Genomic DNA, 20313 nt, shown 5'->3' with positions numbered 1-20313 from the left:
AATCCAGACCTATTTCCTCCAACAACAACCCTGTGAAGTGGGCTGGGCTGACAAAAAATGGCTGATCCAAAGTCATCCAACTGGCTTTCGTGCTTAAGGCAGGGCTAGAACTCATGGTTTCCTGATTTCTAGCCTGGTACCTTAACTGTTAGACCAAACTGGTTCTTTATACTTATTGGATTCTCCCCTTCACACAACAAAACAACTCTTGACTAGGATTGAGGATCTACTTTTGGAAGGAACATTTCTTTTTTCCAGTAGAATCAAGGGTGGGGGGGTTACATATGGGTTTTGTTACAGCCTGATTGGTGCATAGACTGAGGGAAACTTCTATAATATTCCTCCATTTCCCATTAGCTCCCAGTTTCCTCTCAGTCTTTTGGTCCAAGCACTGCTTTGGCTCCTAGGTAGGAAACCTTCAAATTATTGTAAAACTTGCTAAAATTCATTGATTTGATTGAATTAATTGGATAATCTAAATTACTAAATTTATCTCAGCTGCGGCCCCTAGGGATAGTCGTTTCTGCTTCGCGCGGGATAGGAGAGCCCTTTGGGGCGCCGCACCTCCTACCCTGTGGGGCCAGGGGCCCTGCCCAATTTCTGGGCCAGCGGGGATGACGGGCTTCAAAGCCCAGCCTTCCGGGAGCTAGATTGTGAGTTCGGCGGAAGAACAATCGAGCCGCATAACTTAAAAGGCAAACCGCACCTTTTTTTCCAGCGCCGGGAGTCTCTTTGTGGCAAGCAGCACTTCTATTGATTGTGCTGCTTTCCTACCACTCCAAACTTGCCCGAACACGTGGATCGCGAGTCGTGGCTGTTGAAAGACAAGCAGCGGCGATTAAAAGGCAAGCCGCGGCCATTCCTAAGGCTCTCGGCAGCGCGGTTGGAGGCTCCGGTGGCCATTTTGAAGCAGCCATGTGGAGGCAGCCATTTACAGAAGCCTCATGGTCAGGTACTCCGCTCCCTGCATCGCAGCCATTGATCGAGGCCGGCATGTCCTTATCTAGAACATGGCCCACAGCTCCCGAAAGCCCAGGCACCGACGGGACCTACAGTGGCCTTGATTACTGACATGTGAGTGGCTACAATGGCAGCAACAAGATCCGAGCTTCCACAGGCCCCCTCAGAGGCTCCAAGCAAAGTCAGAAAAGGGCAATTAGACAGGCCCAGAACCAGGGCCGCGGCTTCTAAGCCCTCAGCTGACCAATGCCCTTCCAGAGCCGCCACTAGGAATGAGCTTAGACAGAGGGCGCTGGAGAAAACAATCCAGGGCAGAAAAACAGGCCCAGTCCACTAGGCCCAACTCTGCCAGCAGATCCAGATCTCCTATCAGGCCCTTATCTCTCCACTCGGGTTCACCTCCTAGAGGGTTCAGCCCATCTTCCCCTTTAGTCTCTCCTGCTAGATCCCACAGGCACTCCAGGCAGGACGTTTCTCCTTCCCCCTCCATCTCCCTTAGAGCCATTGGGGGTGGAGGTGTGGATTCCTTGGACGGCCTCTCTAGGTCCTACCATACCTCTTCAGGGCTAACTCCTCATGAACCTCCGGTTCCGGGTCCATCGCAGGATGACCTTGAGGACCTGGATCTCCTTCCTGAAAGTATTAGAAGGCTCATATCTACAGCTATAACACGGGGCATTGCCACCGGTCTGTCCCAGAGAGAAAAGGCATCACAATCTGGCAGGGCCCCAGTGACTCATCACAGACAGCACCACACTAAGCCCCCCTCTCCCTCCATAGTCAGCGAAGACTCCATTTTGGGGGACGAGACCCATCAAGACATGGGATTTTCGGAGGATGAGGACTCAGTTCCTCCTGATCCTCCAGCCTTTTCTGGCCTTTTTCCACCGGTCATGTTCAAGACACTTTTACACAAGGCCAGGAAGACCACTAAGATTAGAACTGGGGACCCGACAGTCCCTCAACCTAGGGATCCAAATCTGGCAATGTTTTCTAACACCGCCATAAACAAGAAGGAGATTCCTGCCCCTCCCTTATTTCTAGAGGTGGTAAAGAACCAGTGGGCCCATCCTTCCACCTTTTCCAATCCTGGTAGCAGCGATCGCCGCTTCTACAATGTAGAGCAGGCCTTTGCCCAAGCTCTGCAATCGATACCCCAGTAGCAGCCCTGGTCTCTTCCTCCACCGTAGTCTCAGGAGATGCAGCTGATAAGATGAAGCCGGAGGACAAGCACACGGAACTTACCTTGTGTAAGAACTTTAATGCTTCCGCCCGGGCAATCAAATCTGCTGCGGTGGCTTCTTACTTTAACCGCATGACTGTCATGTGGCTACATCAACTACAGGACCTTATTCCGGTCCAGCATGAGCGGCTGCATCAAGATATCACTAAAATCATAGCCGCCTCTCAATTCTCTGCCGATGCGACTTTAGATCCCGTAAAATATGCTTCTAGAGCTCTTGCCACGTTGGTAACTTCCAGACGGTTACTGCGCAGTTGGCAGATGGACAACAAGTCCAAATGGAATTTGGTGGCTGCCCCTTACACGGGCACTAATCTGTTTGGGGAGGCACTAGATCCTATTCTAATAGAGAACAAGGATAAGAAAAAGGTCCTTCCTTCCAATGCCAAGAAGACAGACTCTCGCCCAGCCCCATTCCATAGACCCTCTTACAGGGCTCCCAAGACTGACCACCAGCAGGGGTACCATTCCTTTAGGTCTGACAGACAATTCCAACGTCCCTTTTACCAGGATCGAAACAGATACCAAGGTCAGGCCAGGTGGCCCTTTCGCCGGGGGGGGGGGCGTCCCTTCCACAAGGGGAAATGACTCCAATCCGGATCTCCCCATAGGCGGTCGCCTGGCATACTTTGCGGATCAGTGGGACCTGATCACCACGGACGCCTGGGTCAGGTCCACCATCAGGAATGGCCTGCGACTGGAGTTCCTCTCCACCACCACCCCCGACGTTCTTCAGGGTGTTCCCTCCCTCACGGGACCCAGAACGCCACCGCCTGATGGATCTAGCTATAAATCATTTTCTCGACATTCAGGCGGTGGAGGCGGTTCCATTGGCGGAACGCGGGTTGGGCCATTACTCCAACCTATTTGTGGTACCGAAGAGCTCGGGGGGCTGGAGGGCGATTCTGGATCTCAAGCGTCTAAACCAATATCTAGTCTACAGGCGCTTCAAAATGTCCCTCAGGTCCATTCTTCAGGGGGATTTCTTGGCCTCGGTAGACCTAACAGAGGGCTACCTTCATATCCCAATCCTGCCAGCCCACCGCAGGTACCTGAGGTTCTCACACGGGAACCTCCATTATCAATACCGCACCCTTCCTTTCGGCCTGTCCTCTGCTCCTCGTACCTTCACAAAGGTCGTTGCGGCATTGGTGGCTCACCTTCACTCCACCCCAGTGAGACTCCAATGTTACCTGGACGACGTGTTAGTTAGGGTCCCACTCTCAGGCAGTCATCGACCTCCATCTTACCATCCGATCCCTTCAGTCCCTGGGGTTCTCCTTCAACTTTCCCAAAAGTCATCTTTCTCCCTCCACGCGGATACTACACCTGGGGACAGTGATCAATTCAGTAGCAGGGGTGGTCCATCTCTCTCTAAACCACCTGGTCAGTTTCCATCCTGACCTTGTCTCAGTTGTTTGGCAAGATGGTGTCATGCATAGGCATAGTGCCCTGGGCCCGTCTGCACCCACGATCCCTCCAGTGGACTCTCATCCCCTTCCAGAAGAAGCGGATGAGCAACTCCCTCCGATCCATTTGTCTCCCGGCGGATGTACAGCTGTCCCTCTAGTGGTGGCTTTCTCTGGCTCTGAGACGGGGTTGTACATTCTGGGAACCGGACCGAGTGACAGTGACTACAGACGCAAGTTTGTTCGGTTGGAGGGCCTTGATAGACTCCAAGCTAGTGCAGGGTCGTTGGACTGCCTCGGACCTACGCCACAACATCAACTGGCTGGAGCTGAAGGCGGCTCGCCTGGCCCTCTGACACTTCAAACACTTGATCGTAGGACATCACGTACTTCTCCTGACAGACAATGTAGCCATGAAGGCCCACATAAGTCGTCAGGGGGTGCCCACTCCCGGAGTCTCTGGCTAGAGGCCCTGAAACTCTGTTCCTGGGCGGAGAGACACTTGTCATCACTGGTGTCAGAGCACATCTCGGGCACGTCCAACCATCAAGCCAACTGGCTGAGCCGAGCAACACTCGACAACGGCGAGTGGCAACTCCTTCCCGAGTTGTTCCAGAAGATCTGCCGGAGGTTCGGCACCCCGCTAGTGGACTTATTTGCTACCCAGGCGAACTCACAACTGCCGAGATTCTCCTCCTGCTTCCAGACCCGAACCGCAGAGGGTACGGAACCCTCAGGAGCAGATGGCCGCCAGGCCTCCTTTACGCCTTTCCCCCTATTCCCCTTATCCCGGGGAACCTCAGGAAGGTAGTGACAGAGAGGGCACACATCATCATGCTGGCCCCATATTGGCCCAGACGGCCCTGGTTTGCGAATCTCGTCCAGCTATCCATTCCCCCCTCATGGAGGATACCTTGGGAGGAGATCGCCCTGTGCCAGAGGGTCCTGATCCACTCGGAGCCCCAGTGGCTCCACTTGACCGCCTGGCACTTGAGTGGCATCTCCTGAGGAACGCTAACCTGTCCTCCAGGGTCATAGCAACCATCGAGGCCTCGAGGCGCCCATCAACTACTTGGATCTACAATTCCATGTGGTCAGCATTTGTCAAATGGTGCGAACCGTTTGGAATCTGTCCAACCAAAGCCTTGGTGGCTCAGATTCTCGAATTCCTACAGAAGGGATTAGATGGGGGCATCTCCCATAACACATTACGTCGCCAAGTGGCTGCATTGTCCTCTGTTCTTGGGGGGGGGGTAATTCCACTCCCTCTCACCTTTCCCTGATAAAGCGGTTCCTAAAGAGGGCAGCAAATCTCAGGCCTCTCCCAGTACATAGATTTCCCACTTGGGACCTGCCCCGTGTCCTCAGGGCCTTAACGGGAGCTCCATTTGAACCCTTGCGAACAGTCCACCTTAGATTGTTGTCCCTGAAGGTGGCCTTTCTGGTCACAGTGACGTCGGCCAGATGCATATCAGAACTGGGCACTCTCGTCCAAGGACGATCTATGCCAATTTCACCAGTATAGGGTGGTCCTTCGTCTGGATCCTACATTTCTTCCAAAAGTAAACACTCCATTCCACAGGGCACAAGAGATCATCTTGCCTAATTTTTGTCCTGTCCCTTCTCCCAAAAGGGAGCGTCTCTGGCACCAACTGGATGTCCGCCACGCCTTGCGCATCTACCACAGGCAAATGTCGGGGTGCGCAGATCCGAGGCTCTCTATTTCATTTCAGCCCGGGTCCTTAGGGGCCAGGGTGTCTTCAGCCACTATTGGCAGGTGGCTGAGGCAGGCCATAGTGACAGCCTATGTAGCATCCAGTTGGACCCCTCCTGCAGGAATCACGGCCCATTCCACTCAGAGCACCGCCACCACGGCAGCATGGGCCACCAGGGCCCCATTCGAGGACATTTGCCGGGCAGCCATTTGGTCGTCACCGCCCCCCTTTATCCGCCACTATCGGCTAGATGTATTCGCCTACACGGAGGCGTCCTTTGGACGCAGGGTCTTGCAGCAGGTGGCAGCCGTCCCTCACCCTAACCCTAACCTTGCCCTCCCTGGGACTAAGCTTAGGTATGTCCCATGCGTAACCCCTCCCTCAATTCTACTGGAAAAAGAATGTTGGTTCTTAACTGAACGTGTCTTTTCAGTAGACTAGAGGGAGGGGTTACGACCCGCCCTAGTTAGCGTTAGGGATGGGCCAGGTGGAGGGCCGGGATGTCCCGTGGTCTGCTTGTATTTTGCAGGTGCAGTCCTTCGACATCGAGGAAACTGGGAGCCAATGGGAAATGGAGGAATATTATAGAAATTTCCCTTAGTCTATGGACCAATCAGGCTGTGACAAAACCCATGTGTTACCCCTCCCTCTAGTCTACTGAAAATACATATTCAGGTAAGAACCAACATTCTTTTATTCTAGTCAGATGACAGAGCAACATGCAAAAACTCCATTGTATGAATTTACTATACTGAGGCTAGATCCTGATCCCTAAAACCAGAGATATTATCTTTATATTTGCCCCTGGAAGATATGCCAGTTCACAGGAAGTAAACTAAATAAATTATTTCCCTGCACTACTCCAGATCTTGCCTATTTTTATCATAAAAATGAATTTATTCGATTGGGAACAAAATTCCGTTTGAAGACATAATTACCCATTTCTTAGCCCATTTGGTCCAATCATTGTTCATATCTATTGCAATCTCAGCAACTCTTTTCCTAATGTACACAGTTGGACATCAGCTTCAGACAGAATATTCTGCAACAGTGTTAGGTTTCTACCGGTTCAGCCTGGTTCAGTCGAACCAATAGTGGCTTGGGTCGCTGGAACTGGCAGCGACCCAGGCCTACCATGCCCCTGAACCGGTTTTCTGGACGGCGGTGCAGGTGCCACCATCTTGGTTTTTGCTTCTGCGCATGCACAGAACAATTTTTATTGCACTGTGCATACGCACGCACGGCATGCCCATGAGCTGAACAGTAGTGACTGCCGGAACCCACCCCTGTTCTGCAAGACACCTATCTATCTGAGTTTTCTAATGGCGGTAGGAACTCTGCTGTGGCGAAAGAGAATTTTTCCATTGTTCCCACAAGGCTTTGGAATATTTCCTATGATTGAATGGCTAGAGAGGCAGCCAGAAATGCCCCCACTCTTTCTGTCAAACTTTCTTATAATATTTATCCTCTATATTTAATTTGATACACTATGTATACTGTATCACTTCAAGAATAACGCCTTAAAAGGCAACTTTCAACAATAAGAGTAGAAAGCATCACGCAATCTGTAAAAACAACAAAATTATTTAAGCAATAGCTCAGCTAAAAGATATAATAAATCATATCAGTACATCCACATTAATATTGATAACAAAAGGCCTGCTAAATAAATATTTTCTAAACAAAGTTAAATACCGAGACAGAGATAAATTCTGGATCTCCCAAGGAAGGAGATTCTATTGTTTTTAACAGCTGCTACAGAAAATATTTCCTTATTAGTCTGTATATCTACATTTCACTCTTATTCAAAACATATTGGGACAAATGCAGTGATGGGTCACTAACCGATTTCCTACTGGTTCTCTCGCGCGGGCAATGCTTCTGCACATGTGCAGAACCATCTGGGTGGGTGAGCGGAGCCTCATGCCACCTCCACTACCGGTTCGGCCGAACTAGGAGCCAACCCACCTCTGGACAAATGTATCAGGTTCTCTAGAACACCATTTTATATTCCCAATTCTGAGATAAATAGGGTGAGGACTAATAAGTGGCGTGTATGATATTGAACATAACATTCACCTTGCATAGCGTCCTTAAGTATTTAATTTAAATTGATTAACAAAAAATAGCAAAACGAATATATGGACTAAATTAAACTAAATTAAATATAAATACATATACATTCATAAATTGCTTCATTGTTTATTTATTGGTTGGTTGGTTGGTTGTGTGCCATCCTGCAATTGAATCACCTTGCTGCTGTCCATTCTCTTCATCTTTTACCTTCCACCTTTTAATTTGTTCCAGTTTCACCCTTAAACAGCTAGATAATATTTCCAGTATCTGAAAACTAGATGCTATATTCTCTTCACTTTACTTTTAGACTATTCATTATAATGTCCGTGCCAGAATCCTTGGAGTGCTGGCATGACACATAGCATGGAACATTAAGAACACTTAAGAACATTATCTTGCACATCTGTATTTGAAAGTTACTAATGAAGACCAGATTCCATCATCATTACAGGTGTATTGTATTCTTGCATTGAATACTCACTAGGCATATTTTAGAAAGTACCTACACAGCGATCCCTTTGATAATGGAAAGAGGGAGGAAGGCTTCATGCCTTCTTCCATGAGAGCTAAAATCCAGTTGATTGATGAACTGAACAGCAACCTAATTTTGTCTGAAAAACTGCTGATTTAAATTTTGGATGACAAAACTTTTGCAGGTTTTTTATATGGGCTATCTATTTATGAAGGTTTGAACTTATGTTTTAGAGAAAGTTGATTTTTTTCATTGCTCATACTGCCTATATAATTTGTATTATTTTAGCTAGCAATAAAGCATAACAGCTACAGGCTATGTGATAACTGCATGTTGCGTTTTAGTACGGGTTTGCTATGATAAGACTTGCACTATATGCGACTGATTTTGTATTCACAGTATACAGACTTCTACCAACTTTAATATCCAATATATCCTCACCATTTCCATTCAGTTCAAGCCACAGAAAGGGGTACTGCAGGAAAAGGGAAGCTGGTTTATGGGTCCCACTTTCTTATTTACTCCTCTAAGTATGGTATAAGTTACTTGTACTTTTGAATTGTGCAGAAACAAGGTAGAGGAAAAAGTTGTGAGACATGTAGAGATCTCCTATTCCTTGCGATATCCCTTCCCGCTGCTGGGATGGGAAGTAAAGAAAACCAGTCCTTTCGTCCTGCAGCAGAAGAGTTAGTCTGCATAAACACTGCATTAAAACCTTAGGCAGTTTAATTTTATAGCATTCCGTGTATTACAATAATATAATGTTGGTTCTATTTTTATATGCATTCTGAACAATGCATAGCAGATAAGAATCAAACAATTTAAGAATCATTTAAGAAGAGAGACAGAGAAAATGTGTTTAAATGTATGTTAGAGAGATCTTTAATGATTCCTGGTTTTGTGCCATAATCAGCTGCATTGCATCAGCTAGCACAGGGGTGTCCAAACTTGGGAACTTTAAGACTTGTGGACTTCAACTCCCAGAATTCCCCAGCCAGCCTGGCTGGGGAATTCTGGGAGTTGAAGTCCACAAGTCTTAAAGTTCTCAAGTTTGGACACCCCTGAGCTAGCACGAACTAATGTTTACCTTCTAGTATTACAAACTGGGGCTTTTTTTTTCTTTCCTTGCATGTGAACATATGCCAGAAATTTTTGCAGTAGGAACATCAGAAAACCAGAATATTCCATGTGAACAGATATGTATTTTAAACTTAATACCGTGGGAGTCTGCTAGATTTGTTTTTTAAGTGGCAGTACTGCAGATATAAATCTTAATATTGTTTGCACTAGGACAAGGGTTAATGATTTGACTTAGAAGCCAAAAATATCTCTTTAACTAAAATATGGTGCCTATACTACTGTATTTACCTGGCAGGAAGACAACCCTGAGTGAAGACAGTTTCTACCAAGACAAATCTATATTACCTTGTCCTTAATAAATCCAAGATTTTCTCATTTCTAAGTTAAAGTATTTTAAAAACAAACCCTCATCTTCCTTTCACACAAATACAACTAACTAACTTTCCTAGACTGCTTATCAATGACACACTTCACTTCTTAAGAGCATAATTTGATCTTCTGGATGAGGTCTTAATTATATTCCTTCAAAACTATTTTTTAAACAGAAAGTTCCATAAATATCTTCTATTTGTTACACTCCCATAATTCCCTTTTTTCCCCTTTCTTTTTTTTTCTTACTTCTAACTATATGTCAAGAAATAAAATCCAGGTCAGCTATCCAGTTCCTTATATTAATGTTAAGAATTAAGTCTTGAGGAAAAAACGAAATGTATGCAAGCTTTTGAAAACTGCAAGCCTGTGGGAAATTTATAGCTTGGTGTGCTTAACTCTTCGGGCTTGTGTCTGTAAATATTTTGTACATTATCTAATACTTAGGGAATGTTAAGCAACTGATAAATATGCATCAAAATATATGTCTGGCTACCATTTATATTCACATGATTTCTAGCCCTTTTAAGACAAGCTGAACACAGTAATCATTTTGGTGCAAAGTATGTTCGTTGCTTAAATAGCTTTAAAATCAGAATACTTTTGAAAGTATTCAGTTTCAACTAAAACAGATTGATTTTTAAGTGGTTGTTGGAAAGCAAAATCCCTTGAAGGCCTCTGTTAACCTTGCCACTCCATGTGAACTGTTTGGAATACTGAATGATTAGAATCATTTGCCCACAGATTATGTCATCTGTTATAGTGCATGCAGTGTTCTCTGCCCTCTGCAGGCTGTTTCCGTCCTATTGAAAAGGCAGTTAACAAAAGATGCACAGCATTTTAAGCAGGTATTGTAAGAGTTCTTCTAGAGGCAAAGTAATTTTTTAAAAAAAGATGTGCCACTTAAAACAGGGTGTTGCTTATAAAAATTACTGTTCTTGTACTGTAAGTTGTCATCTCTGATTTATATATAAACAAAATCTACAATTGTGCCAAGCTTCAAGCTAATTGTGTAAAAATTGTCATTAATATAGCATATTTAAAAGTGCTGGAAATTGATGGATTTATCTCCATTTCTGGAAGATTGTCAAATTTCTCTGAGATATTGAAGAAACTACTGATGTACTTCATTCTAATTTGTCAAGAAAGATGGTCCAGCTTTAGCTATGTGATGTTCTAGATAGCTCAGAAACTTTTCCTGCTCCAATGAAGCTGTTTTTTCTTAGCTAGTGGCAGAAAAAGTCTTTTTGGGTTTGCTTTTTGGTTCACACAACATTATTCTTAGAAAGCGATCAAGCAGTTAATATTTTGCAACCAATTTTCATTCAGTCTAAAAAAATAGAACAAGGAAACCTAAAAAATCTCTAGCCGTTACTAAATCCTTCATATTATTATGTAATGAGTTTCATAAGAAAGGATATAGTCACTGCAAGACATAGTTCAGCTGAGAACTTCCTTTTAAAAATAATCTTAACAAAGCACTAAGAATCTGAAGATATATTTGATGTATTTACTAGCATTTGAATATTGTGGTGTATATAACAACAGCTGCCAAAGAAGTAGTTGTTTAGTGAAGGTAAAGATTCCACACACACACATACACGTGTGTGCTAGTCGTTTCTGGCTCTAGGGATGGTGCTCATCTCCGTTTCTAAGCCAAAGAGCCAGCGCTGTCCGAAGACGTCTTCATGCTCATGTGGCCGGCATGACTAAACGCCAAAGGCGCACGGAGCACTGTTACTTTCCCACCAAAGTGATCCCTATTTTTCTACTTGCATTTTTTACGTGCTTTCGAACTGCTAGGTTGGCAGAAACTGTAACAAGTAATGGGAGTTCACTCCATCATGTGGCACTAGGAATTCAAACCGCTGAACTGCCGACCTTCTGATCAACAAGCTCAGCGTCTTAGCCACTGAGCCACTGCGTCCCTTATTGTTTAATTTAATTAAGTTGTTTAATAGTTCTGTTTAAAATTTCTTGAATGTAAAAAAGTTGCTGAGATATATATTATTTCAGAATCCAGAGTATTCATGTTGAATTCAGTGTGATCATTTTAGAAGAACAAAATAATTGACTATTCTACTCCTTCATTCTACATAATGTAACTATTTTATTTTTGAACATACATTCTATATTATTGCATAAAACAAGTGTGGATCAAAATCAATATTTATGAATTGTCAGCCTACATAAGACAACATTTAGAGATAGCTTGTCAAAAACAAAGTGTCTGCTGTATTTCCTAGGCAACTTGGCTAAAGATACTTAAGAATCTAAAGATAGATTATAATATCAGTAACCAAAAATACATTTCATTCTACTTTTAAAATAATAACAGTACTTAAGCCTTGTTTATATATTTATTAAATTTGTTTGCCACCCATCTTGAGATAGATACACACACACACACACATACACACACTCTCCCTCTCATCTCAGAGCAAGATGTCCCTTAAGTGATTGTTATTTAGTATTTTGGACATTACTTAAAGTTTTTTTTAATATTAGTTGTAATTCTTATGTTTTTATATCTGATAATCCATACTGAAAATTTGTTGTTTAATGGGGAGAAATAAGATTGTAGTTTATAGAAATGGGATGAGATATTGAATGAAAAGATGTTTGGTTTTATTTTAAGAGATAGTGGTAAGTTCTTAGTGTTGTTTATACTTTCTGGGGAAAAAGAGGGAGGTTTTCCTTCTTTTTCTGCACATTTTAATTTTAATGTATTTATTCTGTATTTGTATAATTTTACTGGTATAATATAATATTTTAAAAATATTGGGTTAGCACAAAATACCAAAGGAATTCCAATATCTGAGGGGCTGCCACCTATTCTCCAAAGCACCTAAAGGCAGGAACGGAAGCAATGGATGGAAATTAATCAAGAAGAGAACCAACATTAGAACTAAGGAGAAATTTCCTGAAAGTCAATTGGAACAACTTGCCTCCAACAGTTATGGTTGCTCCAACACAGGAAGTTTTTAAGGAGAGATTGGACAACCATTTGTCTGAAATGGCATACGCTTTCCTGTTTGAGTAGGGGTATGGACTAAGACACCTCTAATCCTCTGGTCCCTTCCAACTGTCTTATTCTATTTTTTTTTTAAGGAAAACACCAGAGGTACATGTGAAGGAGAGTTTCCCTATTGGTAGAGAGGATTAATTTGTATATCTCTCCTATGTAAATTGTTTGAAAATAATATTTTTCTAGATTTTATTCAACCCAGAAGCACATCGGTGCAAAAACAAAAACGTGTTCACTACGAATCCACTTTCTTTCCTTTTTTTTCCCCCTTTCTTGATGCCTTTTTAAAAATAACAGGATGTAGAAATGGTATATCTGCTTGATGTTTATAAAAATAAACATTGCCATGCTTATAATTGGGGGGGGGGGCTAACAGTTATAGTCAACAACAGCATTTCTATGAACCTCCCAAATGATATAAAATGGTACAAAGACGTCAAAAAATATTCAGTACCTGCCTGGTTTCCAATGAAAAGGTGTATTTCATAGCAGAGACCCAGATTGCAGGGCTTTGCAAAAAGATGTCAGAAAGAGCAGTTAGAATAGTTGGACATTTTAGTTGCTTTTGGGTCTCAATGTGGCATGAAGGATGGTGTTTCTTCATTAGTGAATTTTTTTCCTAGCATTTTCCCCACAAGCACACTATTTTCTTTTCTTTTTTCTAATAACTAAGTATTGGTCCATTGGTTGCAATAGGAATTAACCAACCAGCTTATTCAACCCTGAGATCATGGCTAAAAAAGAGAGATTGGCCCAAATTCACCCAGCTTTCATACCTAAGGCAGGACTAGAACTTACAGTCTCCTTGTTTCTAGCCTGGTGCTTTAACCACTGGACCAAAGTAGCCATGTTATTATCTAACAAGTGCCCTCTACATTCTGTCTAGCCAATGCTCTAAATGTCTTTACTACTCTTAGAAACTGACATCTATCCCCAACTCTAATTGATTTTCATTTATTCTTCAAGTACCTGGATGCTGCAATTTCCTCCCAGCAGCTTGTGAAGTGCTGCTAAACTGTTAATTTGGAAAAATACTAGAGCACTCTTTCCTGCTCAATGCTCGTACTGTTCATTAAGTCTTATTATCCATCTTATTGCCATGGTAATAGTTTTTGCATACTTTGGTAAATCAGATACAGATCCTACTGGTTCTTACATCTCCTCTAAGAAATTTATCACAGTTCCATTTCCCTGGTAGACCTATGTCTTTTGTGAGAATTATATATTTTTCTAAAATCCCTAGATTAGAAAGTAAGCATGAGCAAAACCTTATGAGAGTCCATTATTCCTAAAATTTTGCCTGAACAGTGTTTAAAAGAAAACATTGACTCCCTGGAAGATATTGATTGGTTGCATCAACATGGATACATAATCTTTCAAAAAAAAAAACTCCTTAGTATAATGCAGTGTTGGCGAACCTTTTCAGTACCGAGTGCCGAAACGGGAGTGCATTTGTGCGCAGGATGTTGGGTTTTTATGGTTAAAAATGTATGTTTTCTTTCAGCTTCCTAGAAAGAATAGACAGTGTCAGTCTGCCTGATTACACGCCCACAGATCAGGTGAGTAAAATGGAGTAACAAATGTGAATTAGTATGAAAATCACCTTTAATAAATTAAATGAATTCAAGCAGGCTTAAATTGGGAAATATGTTTAATTCAATAATCTTTTTATTCATTTATCCCAGCCATAGTTTAACATCATATATGCTGTTCATGTTAAAATTGCTCTTTATGATTCCAATAGAAAAGGAATTTTGAGAGTAGCTTTGTGAGTACACAAGGCTTTAACACTTCCCTTATTGTGTGCCAAGTTGTTTCTGAAATTGAGGAAAGGTTTAAGAGGTTTGTGGAGTGGAATTTTGGGGTGAAAAGAAAATCACCCCATTCTGTGAACAAAAAGTAAAATAATTCTGCTACTGCCTGTAACATTATAATTCTGTCTAATATTTAAATAATTGTTCAGAATTATCTTTGACATTGTCTGATTTGAATTCATACAGTAGCTTGTGCTCACTGCTTTAATTATATGAGGCCAAATTTGCTTAATTAAAATGGAAAATTTCACAGGCCCAATTGTTTTTCATTTCTAGGATCTCTTAAGATGCAGGGTTTTGACTTCTGGGATTTTTGAGACAAGATTCCAAGTAGACAAAGTAAATTTTCAGTAAGTACAGTAATAATAACCTTTAATTTGTGTCATGTTTTATAAAACAATGGAAACAATTAAATGCAGACATAATAAACATTTTTAATTACGAGGTTTTCTAAAATAAATTGCTCATTTATGACATACAGGGTAAGAGATCAAGGCATATTCATTAGTCAGTGCTGACCAGGATGTTTCTAGCATAGGACATTATTTAATATTTGCTAAGTATTTTTGCTTGATGTGTTAGTCTGTGGACCTTAAATATTTAGTATAGAAGATTAGTATAGTAATCTTTAATATATAAACTAATGTTTCTATTAATTCATATATAATGAGTTAAAAGAACAAGAATGCATTAATTGATAGAGCTAATGTAATGGACAACTTTAAATTTTTGCTAAATAAGAAAGCTCTTTCATAAATAAGAATATTATTACTAATTGTCTATTCCTTTGGCTGTAATAACCTTTTTCTTACCTAATACTTTTCATATTATCAAAGCTGCCTGTTCGTTTTTGTCTAAAATATTCTCTAGGCTAGTCACCTCTTAAGGATTATATTATTATATATTAAAATAGTTGCTCATATCATTCTAATACAATTGAATATATTGCAAAAGTTTCTGAAATAGTTACTGAAATTGTAAACTCCATCCTTTCTTACAAATCCTGCCCCATACATCCCTTCGGCCGATCCGCTCACACAGAGAGGGACTTCTCCGGGTGCCGTCCACTAGGCTGTGCCAGCGGGCGACGCCCAGGGGAAGGGCCTTCTCTGTGATGGGCCCGACCCTCTGGAATGACCTTCCCCCTGATATCAGAACAACTACAGACCTCCGCTCCTTCCGTAAGAAGCTTAAAACCCACCTGTTCAATTCAGCCGGCCTGGCCTAATCCCAGCTTACCCACCTCAAGTCTGCATTTTTAAATTCTATGGGTTGGTTTTAGGCCGAGTTTTAATTTTTATCAATTTGTACAAGGTTCTAGATTTAATTTGATTTTAAGGGTATTTATTATGTATATGGTTTTTTAATGTGGTTCCTGTACACCGCCCGAGTCCCTTCGCGGAGAGGGGGCAGTCTAGAAATCAAATAAAATTCAAATTCAAATGGAATCCCCTATCTCTAAGTTGGTTTGCCCAATTGTTTTTATTTAGCTTTGAATATAGCTTTAGAATTGCTGTTACATTTGTACTCGACCGTACTATTCCCCTCTATTTTCAGCTGAGCTAATCAATACTAAATGGCCACCTACTATTTAGTCTGCCCTTTCCTAAATTTGACCTAAAGGTAGCTAGGGCTATGTTTAAGACTTACAAATGAAACTTAACTAAAGTTTGACAGCAGATATTACAAAAGAATGTTCCATTTTGCTTTCATGCAGTATTTATTGCAGTTTCATTTCCATTTGCAAAAGTAAGTGCACATTAGGAAAATGTGGGGTTTTTTGTACATTCACAAAGAATAATAGTCTCTGTATTTCAACAGCATGTTTGATGTAGGTGGTCAGAGAGATGAAAGAAGAAAATGGATCCAGTGCTTTAATGGTAAGAAATATTTTCAAAATCTGTATTTGGTCTGAATGCTTGTTGTTTATTTCTTATTGTAAATATGTATTATTTTTATTTATCGGGGCTTATTGTTTCATCCTTTATAAAATCTAATAATTTTGTTTATATGTATACCGGTAATTTACACTGCATTTATCATCATATATGGGAAGCATAAGTGTTTCTGATTAAGTCTTACTCTTTATGTTCTATCTATGGTATGTTCTTCCTTAGATGTCACAGCTATTATCTTCGTTGTGGCCTGTAGCAGCTACAATATGGTCATAAGAGAAGACAACAACACAAACAGATTGTGCGAGTCCTTAGACCTCTTCAAAAGCATCTGGAACAATAGGCAAGATACCCATGCATAAATCAGCTGCATTGGTTTGGTAAAAATGTATCTAGGATGGGTGGAGGATTTTTGTGAAAAATCTGTTAGAACAAATCAAGATTTCTATTCAGATTTTAATAATTGTTGCAACCTCTGATTAGTACCTGGTTTTCTTAGCATCATTATAAACAGGAACTGATGAGATGTAGTAAAACCTTGACTTAATGGACTTCCCATTCTAAAACAGTTGGACAATTGACTCAATGTTTGACTCAGCGATTGCATCAGTTTATATTGTTTTTATGTCAACAATGTTACCTCAAAGAACATCAGTTACTTCAGTTCAGATTTAATAGATATTTGGTTTCAATGTATATGCCGTAACTCCCAGTTGGTCCAAAAAAAGATTTTCCTTCTTAGATGGCTGTTTTATCTTAGAAAATATAAATGTCAGCAGATATTATAGATCTGTTTAACTGAATTAATCTTTGGGTCTTCACAGGTGGTTACGGACAATTTCTATCATTTTGTTCTTGAACAAACAAGACATGCTTGCTGAAAAAGTCTTGGCAGGGAAGTCTAAAATTGAAGATTATTTTCCCGAATTTGTACGTTACACTGTACCTGAAGATGGTAAGTTTCTTAACTAAAGTCTCTTATGCTTAAATAATTTGAATGTTTATGAGATTGATTACTTTTGTGCCATCAAGTCAGTATGAGCTCTTAGATAGATTTTTTTTTCTGCATGAAAATATTCTGTCCCTAAACTGGTCTTCCAGTGGTACAATAATTGACTACCCACCTTGCTGCTGGTCATTCTCTTCTCTTTCTTTCCATTTTCTTAGCATTAGAATCTTCTCCAGAGAGCTACATCTTCCCAAAATGTATGCCTTATTTATTCAATGATCCATGATTTGTTTGTTCATAGTATTCTCAGGAGTGTAATCCAACATCACAGTTCAAAAGTATCAAGACTCTGACTTGCTTCTTCAAAGCCCAACTTTTGTTTCCATTCACATACCAATTGCTCCTTTGCAGTTTTGCATATCAGAGTAGTAACAGCACCCTAGCATGGATTATTGATCTTCCCTTCTCTAATATTACAATCACACTCATCTATTTTGAATCCAGATTTCCTTAATACAGATGGCAGCAAGTAGGTTGAATAAATAAGTGGAGGGTATTGTCCTACTTCTTTGCCAACCTGAACCCAGTATGCTTCACTATATTCTGTATTGTGACTTCCGATATATATATATCGGTTTTGCATGAAAATAAAGACACCATGCACACATTTTTAAAATTCATATTGAATATATTTGAATATGTTCAATCTATGAATCTATGTTCATTACAGCAACACCAGATGCAGGAGAAGATCCCAAAGTTACAAGAGCAAAGTTTTTTATTCGGGATGAATTTTTAGTAAGTATTGATTTTTTAAACATTGTATTAACTTTATAAATTAGTTTGAATACCGATATGTTTTATTTTTCTATAAGCTTTGTTATAAAAGCAACTGTTATCTTGAAACAAGTCATCATTGAATTACAAACCATTATAGCCCATTTTTTAAATCATCACCTCTCTTTATAAGCTATGCAAAGCATGCAAAAAAAAAAGCATGCTACCATAAAACCCCACTTTTCTTACCCTCAACATCTTGATTGTGGCCATACATGAAACATTAACTGCTCATATATTTTTCTGTGTGTTTTTTAGCTGTGATTTGTAATAAGCTGCAGTGAAATAAACTTATAATACTATATCACTTTTTTAGTGGAAAATCAGGCTAAGCTTACCTGGTGAGTAGGTTGCAAAGTTAATATATTCAGTTTACTGTCTGGTTACTTATTCAGTTTTAGACAAGTTGGGGTTTTTATCTTTGGAACATCCAAGCATTCCTTGAATAAATGTGTTTAATGCATAATTTTTGACACGTTAGCTTGAGATGGTGCTACGCTGATCAAATCTTCCTGCATCTTGTTGTCATTTCCCAGGAGTGCTTTTATCCATCTTTGTTCTCAGCAACTTTTTCATTATCTCTTACAGCGAATAAGTACGGCAACCGGAGATGGAAAGCATTATTGCTATCCACATTTCACGTGTGCAGTTGACACAGAAAATATTCGGAGAGTATTCAATGATTGTAGAGACATCATTCAGAGAATGCATCTTCGCCAGTATGAACTATTGTAATTAAGGACACCATGGAGTCCGTGGTTTTAAGCATCTTTCTTTCTTGGCTTCCTCAGATGAAGTAGAGGAAGAGATACTAGATCCATCTGCCTCCTCAGTTCGTTTACTTTTATTAGACTTTCTAGCCAGCCCATGCTTTAGGGACAATATGTGTGTTTTATTTTTATATGCCACTTCTTTGTCATTCCACTGAAGTCTTTGGCTACCTCTGTTTCCTTTGATTTGGTTGTAAATTTTTGTTTATGTTTAATTAATTGGACATAGTCTGCTAATTTTTTTTCAGCAGACTTGTTAGTTCAAGCTGGTATCTGCTAGTTAGATGACACTGTGTCATACCTAGAATGTTTTTGGAGGGTTCCTTTTGTGTCATGACACTGAAGAGTACTTGATATACAGAAAGAAAGGGAATAATGCACTTTGCTTCAGAATTAGAAAATACTGTTGGGGATGTATACATGCATGATGTAGCAGCACTATGATATTTATTACATTGAGTTTTTAACGAACTGAGTTGCAGGTCAACTGATGAAGTGACCTCCTCTTCTAAGCCATTGCTGGCCCAGGAATAGAGTAGGTAAGCAATTTTGGGAGGTTTGGAGCTAAGAGTCTCTTTACACCTCAGGCTTTTGAATTTAGAGCTACTTTTTCAGCCTATTGCATTTAGGCAGAAAATTCACCTTCACATACCATATTTCTTCTGTCCACAAATGATTCGATTAATTTAGATCATTTTTGGACATCAGTCTTCTATAAAAAATATAAATATATATATATAATATATATATATAATATATAATATATATTTTTTTTGTTTTACTGCTGGTTTATTATATTGTACAGACTGTAAAGTGTAATATTATTTTGTACAATTTTATTGAAGAAAATACTTGTAGAAGATCTTTGTGCCTTGATTATGGCTGTACCTGTAAAATGAGCTAAGATGTATGTTTTTGATTGCGCTGTACAGCTTGATGTCAACTCTACCTACAGCAGTGACTGGAGGTTTGAAAAAAACTCTGTAGAGTTTAGGGGTTTTTTTCTGATTTATATAAAATGTTCTTTAGTATAAAAATTATAAATTATGCAAATTTTAGTCATATTAACTTTCCAAGTAAGTAATTGCTGCTACTGTAGCAGCAATAGCCTTTCATACTCAGCTTTAAAAATTGATTTAAGTGTCCAAATTGCAACCTGGTGTAAGTTTCATGGGAATATCTTGTTTTACCTTTAAAACTATGTTCAGTAATTCTTTGGTCATTCATAAACCGTTCACAATTGCAGATTGTGAATGTGTAAAGGCACCATTAGATAAGGATTTTTTTTTTCAATCTTTGTTGCAACAGCTGCTTTTATTGTGCAAATTGCAAGAAAGAAAAAAGGTGTAATCCTTGTGTTTGGCCCAGGAGAATTACAAAATGACGTATTTATTTCTCTTAATAAACAGATCTTAGAAAATGGTTTAATTTTAAATATTGTAGAATCATAATGTTTTTTCAAACTTGAATAATTTATGCAAATGACATTCACAAAATAAGTTGTGGTACAGTTCAGCATAAAAGCAAGAATTGGTGTAGCAATAAGGCATGCCTTTCTCGGTAACTATGAAATTGTTTTATATTTTATACATAGGCATTATGTCAGAGTACAGTTTCCAGTGCCTGAGAAAATCTGTACCAATATTTAAAATTTGTAGATGCAATAACAAATTCAGAACTTCATAGATTATAACAC

At 40.3% G+C, this 20313-nt stretch overlaps 1 protein-coding gene across 2 annotated transcripts in view; it reads left to right on the top strand.

The window, feature by feature from the left end:
* Nucleotides 1-20037, top strand: part of GNAL (G protein subunit alpha L) — a 106372-nt gene extending 86335 nt beyond the window's left edge. For both annotated transcript variants that reach the window (XM_081950532.1, XM_081950533.1), the window contains exons 6-12: nt 13857-13911; nt 14443-14516; nt 15988-16046; nt 16284-16404; nt 16886-17016; nt 17741-17808; nt 18436-20037. In XM_081950532.1, the coding sequence (XP_081806658.1) occupies nt 13857-13911; nt 14443-14516; nt 15988-16046; nt 16284-16404; nt 16886-17016; nt 17741-17808; nt 18436-18582 (655 nt within the window). In that variant the 3' untranslated portion in view covers nt 18583-20037. The remainder of the gene's footprint in view (nt 1-13856; nt 13912-14442; nt 14517-15987; nt 16047-16283; nt 16405-16885; nt 17017-17740; nt 17809-18435) is intronic.
* The last annotated feature ends 276 nt before the right edge of the window (nt 20038-20313 follow it).

The sequence above is a fragment of the Natrix helvetica genome, assembly GCF_964273705.1.
Source record: "Natrix helvetica genome assembly, chromosome: 4".
Taxonomy (NCBI): domain Eukaryota; kingdom Metazoa; phylum Chordata; class Lepidosauria; order Squamata; family Natricidae; genus Natrix; species Natrix helvetica.
The sequence above is the reverse complement of the archived record's forward strand: the minus strand, read 5'-3'. Positions and strand labels throughout refer to the sequence as shown.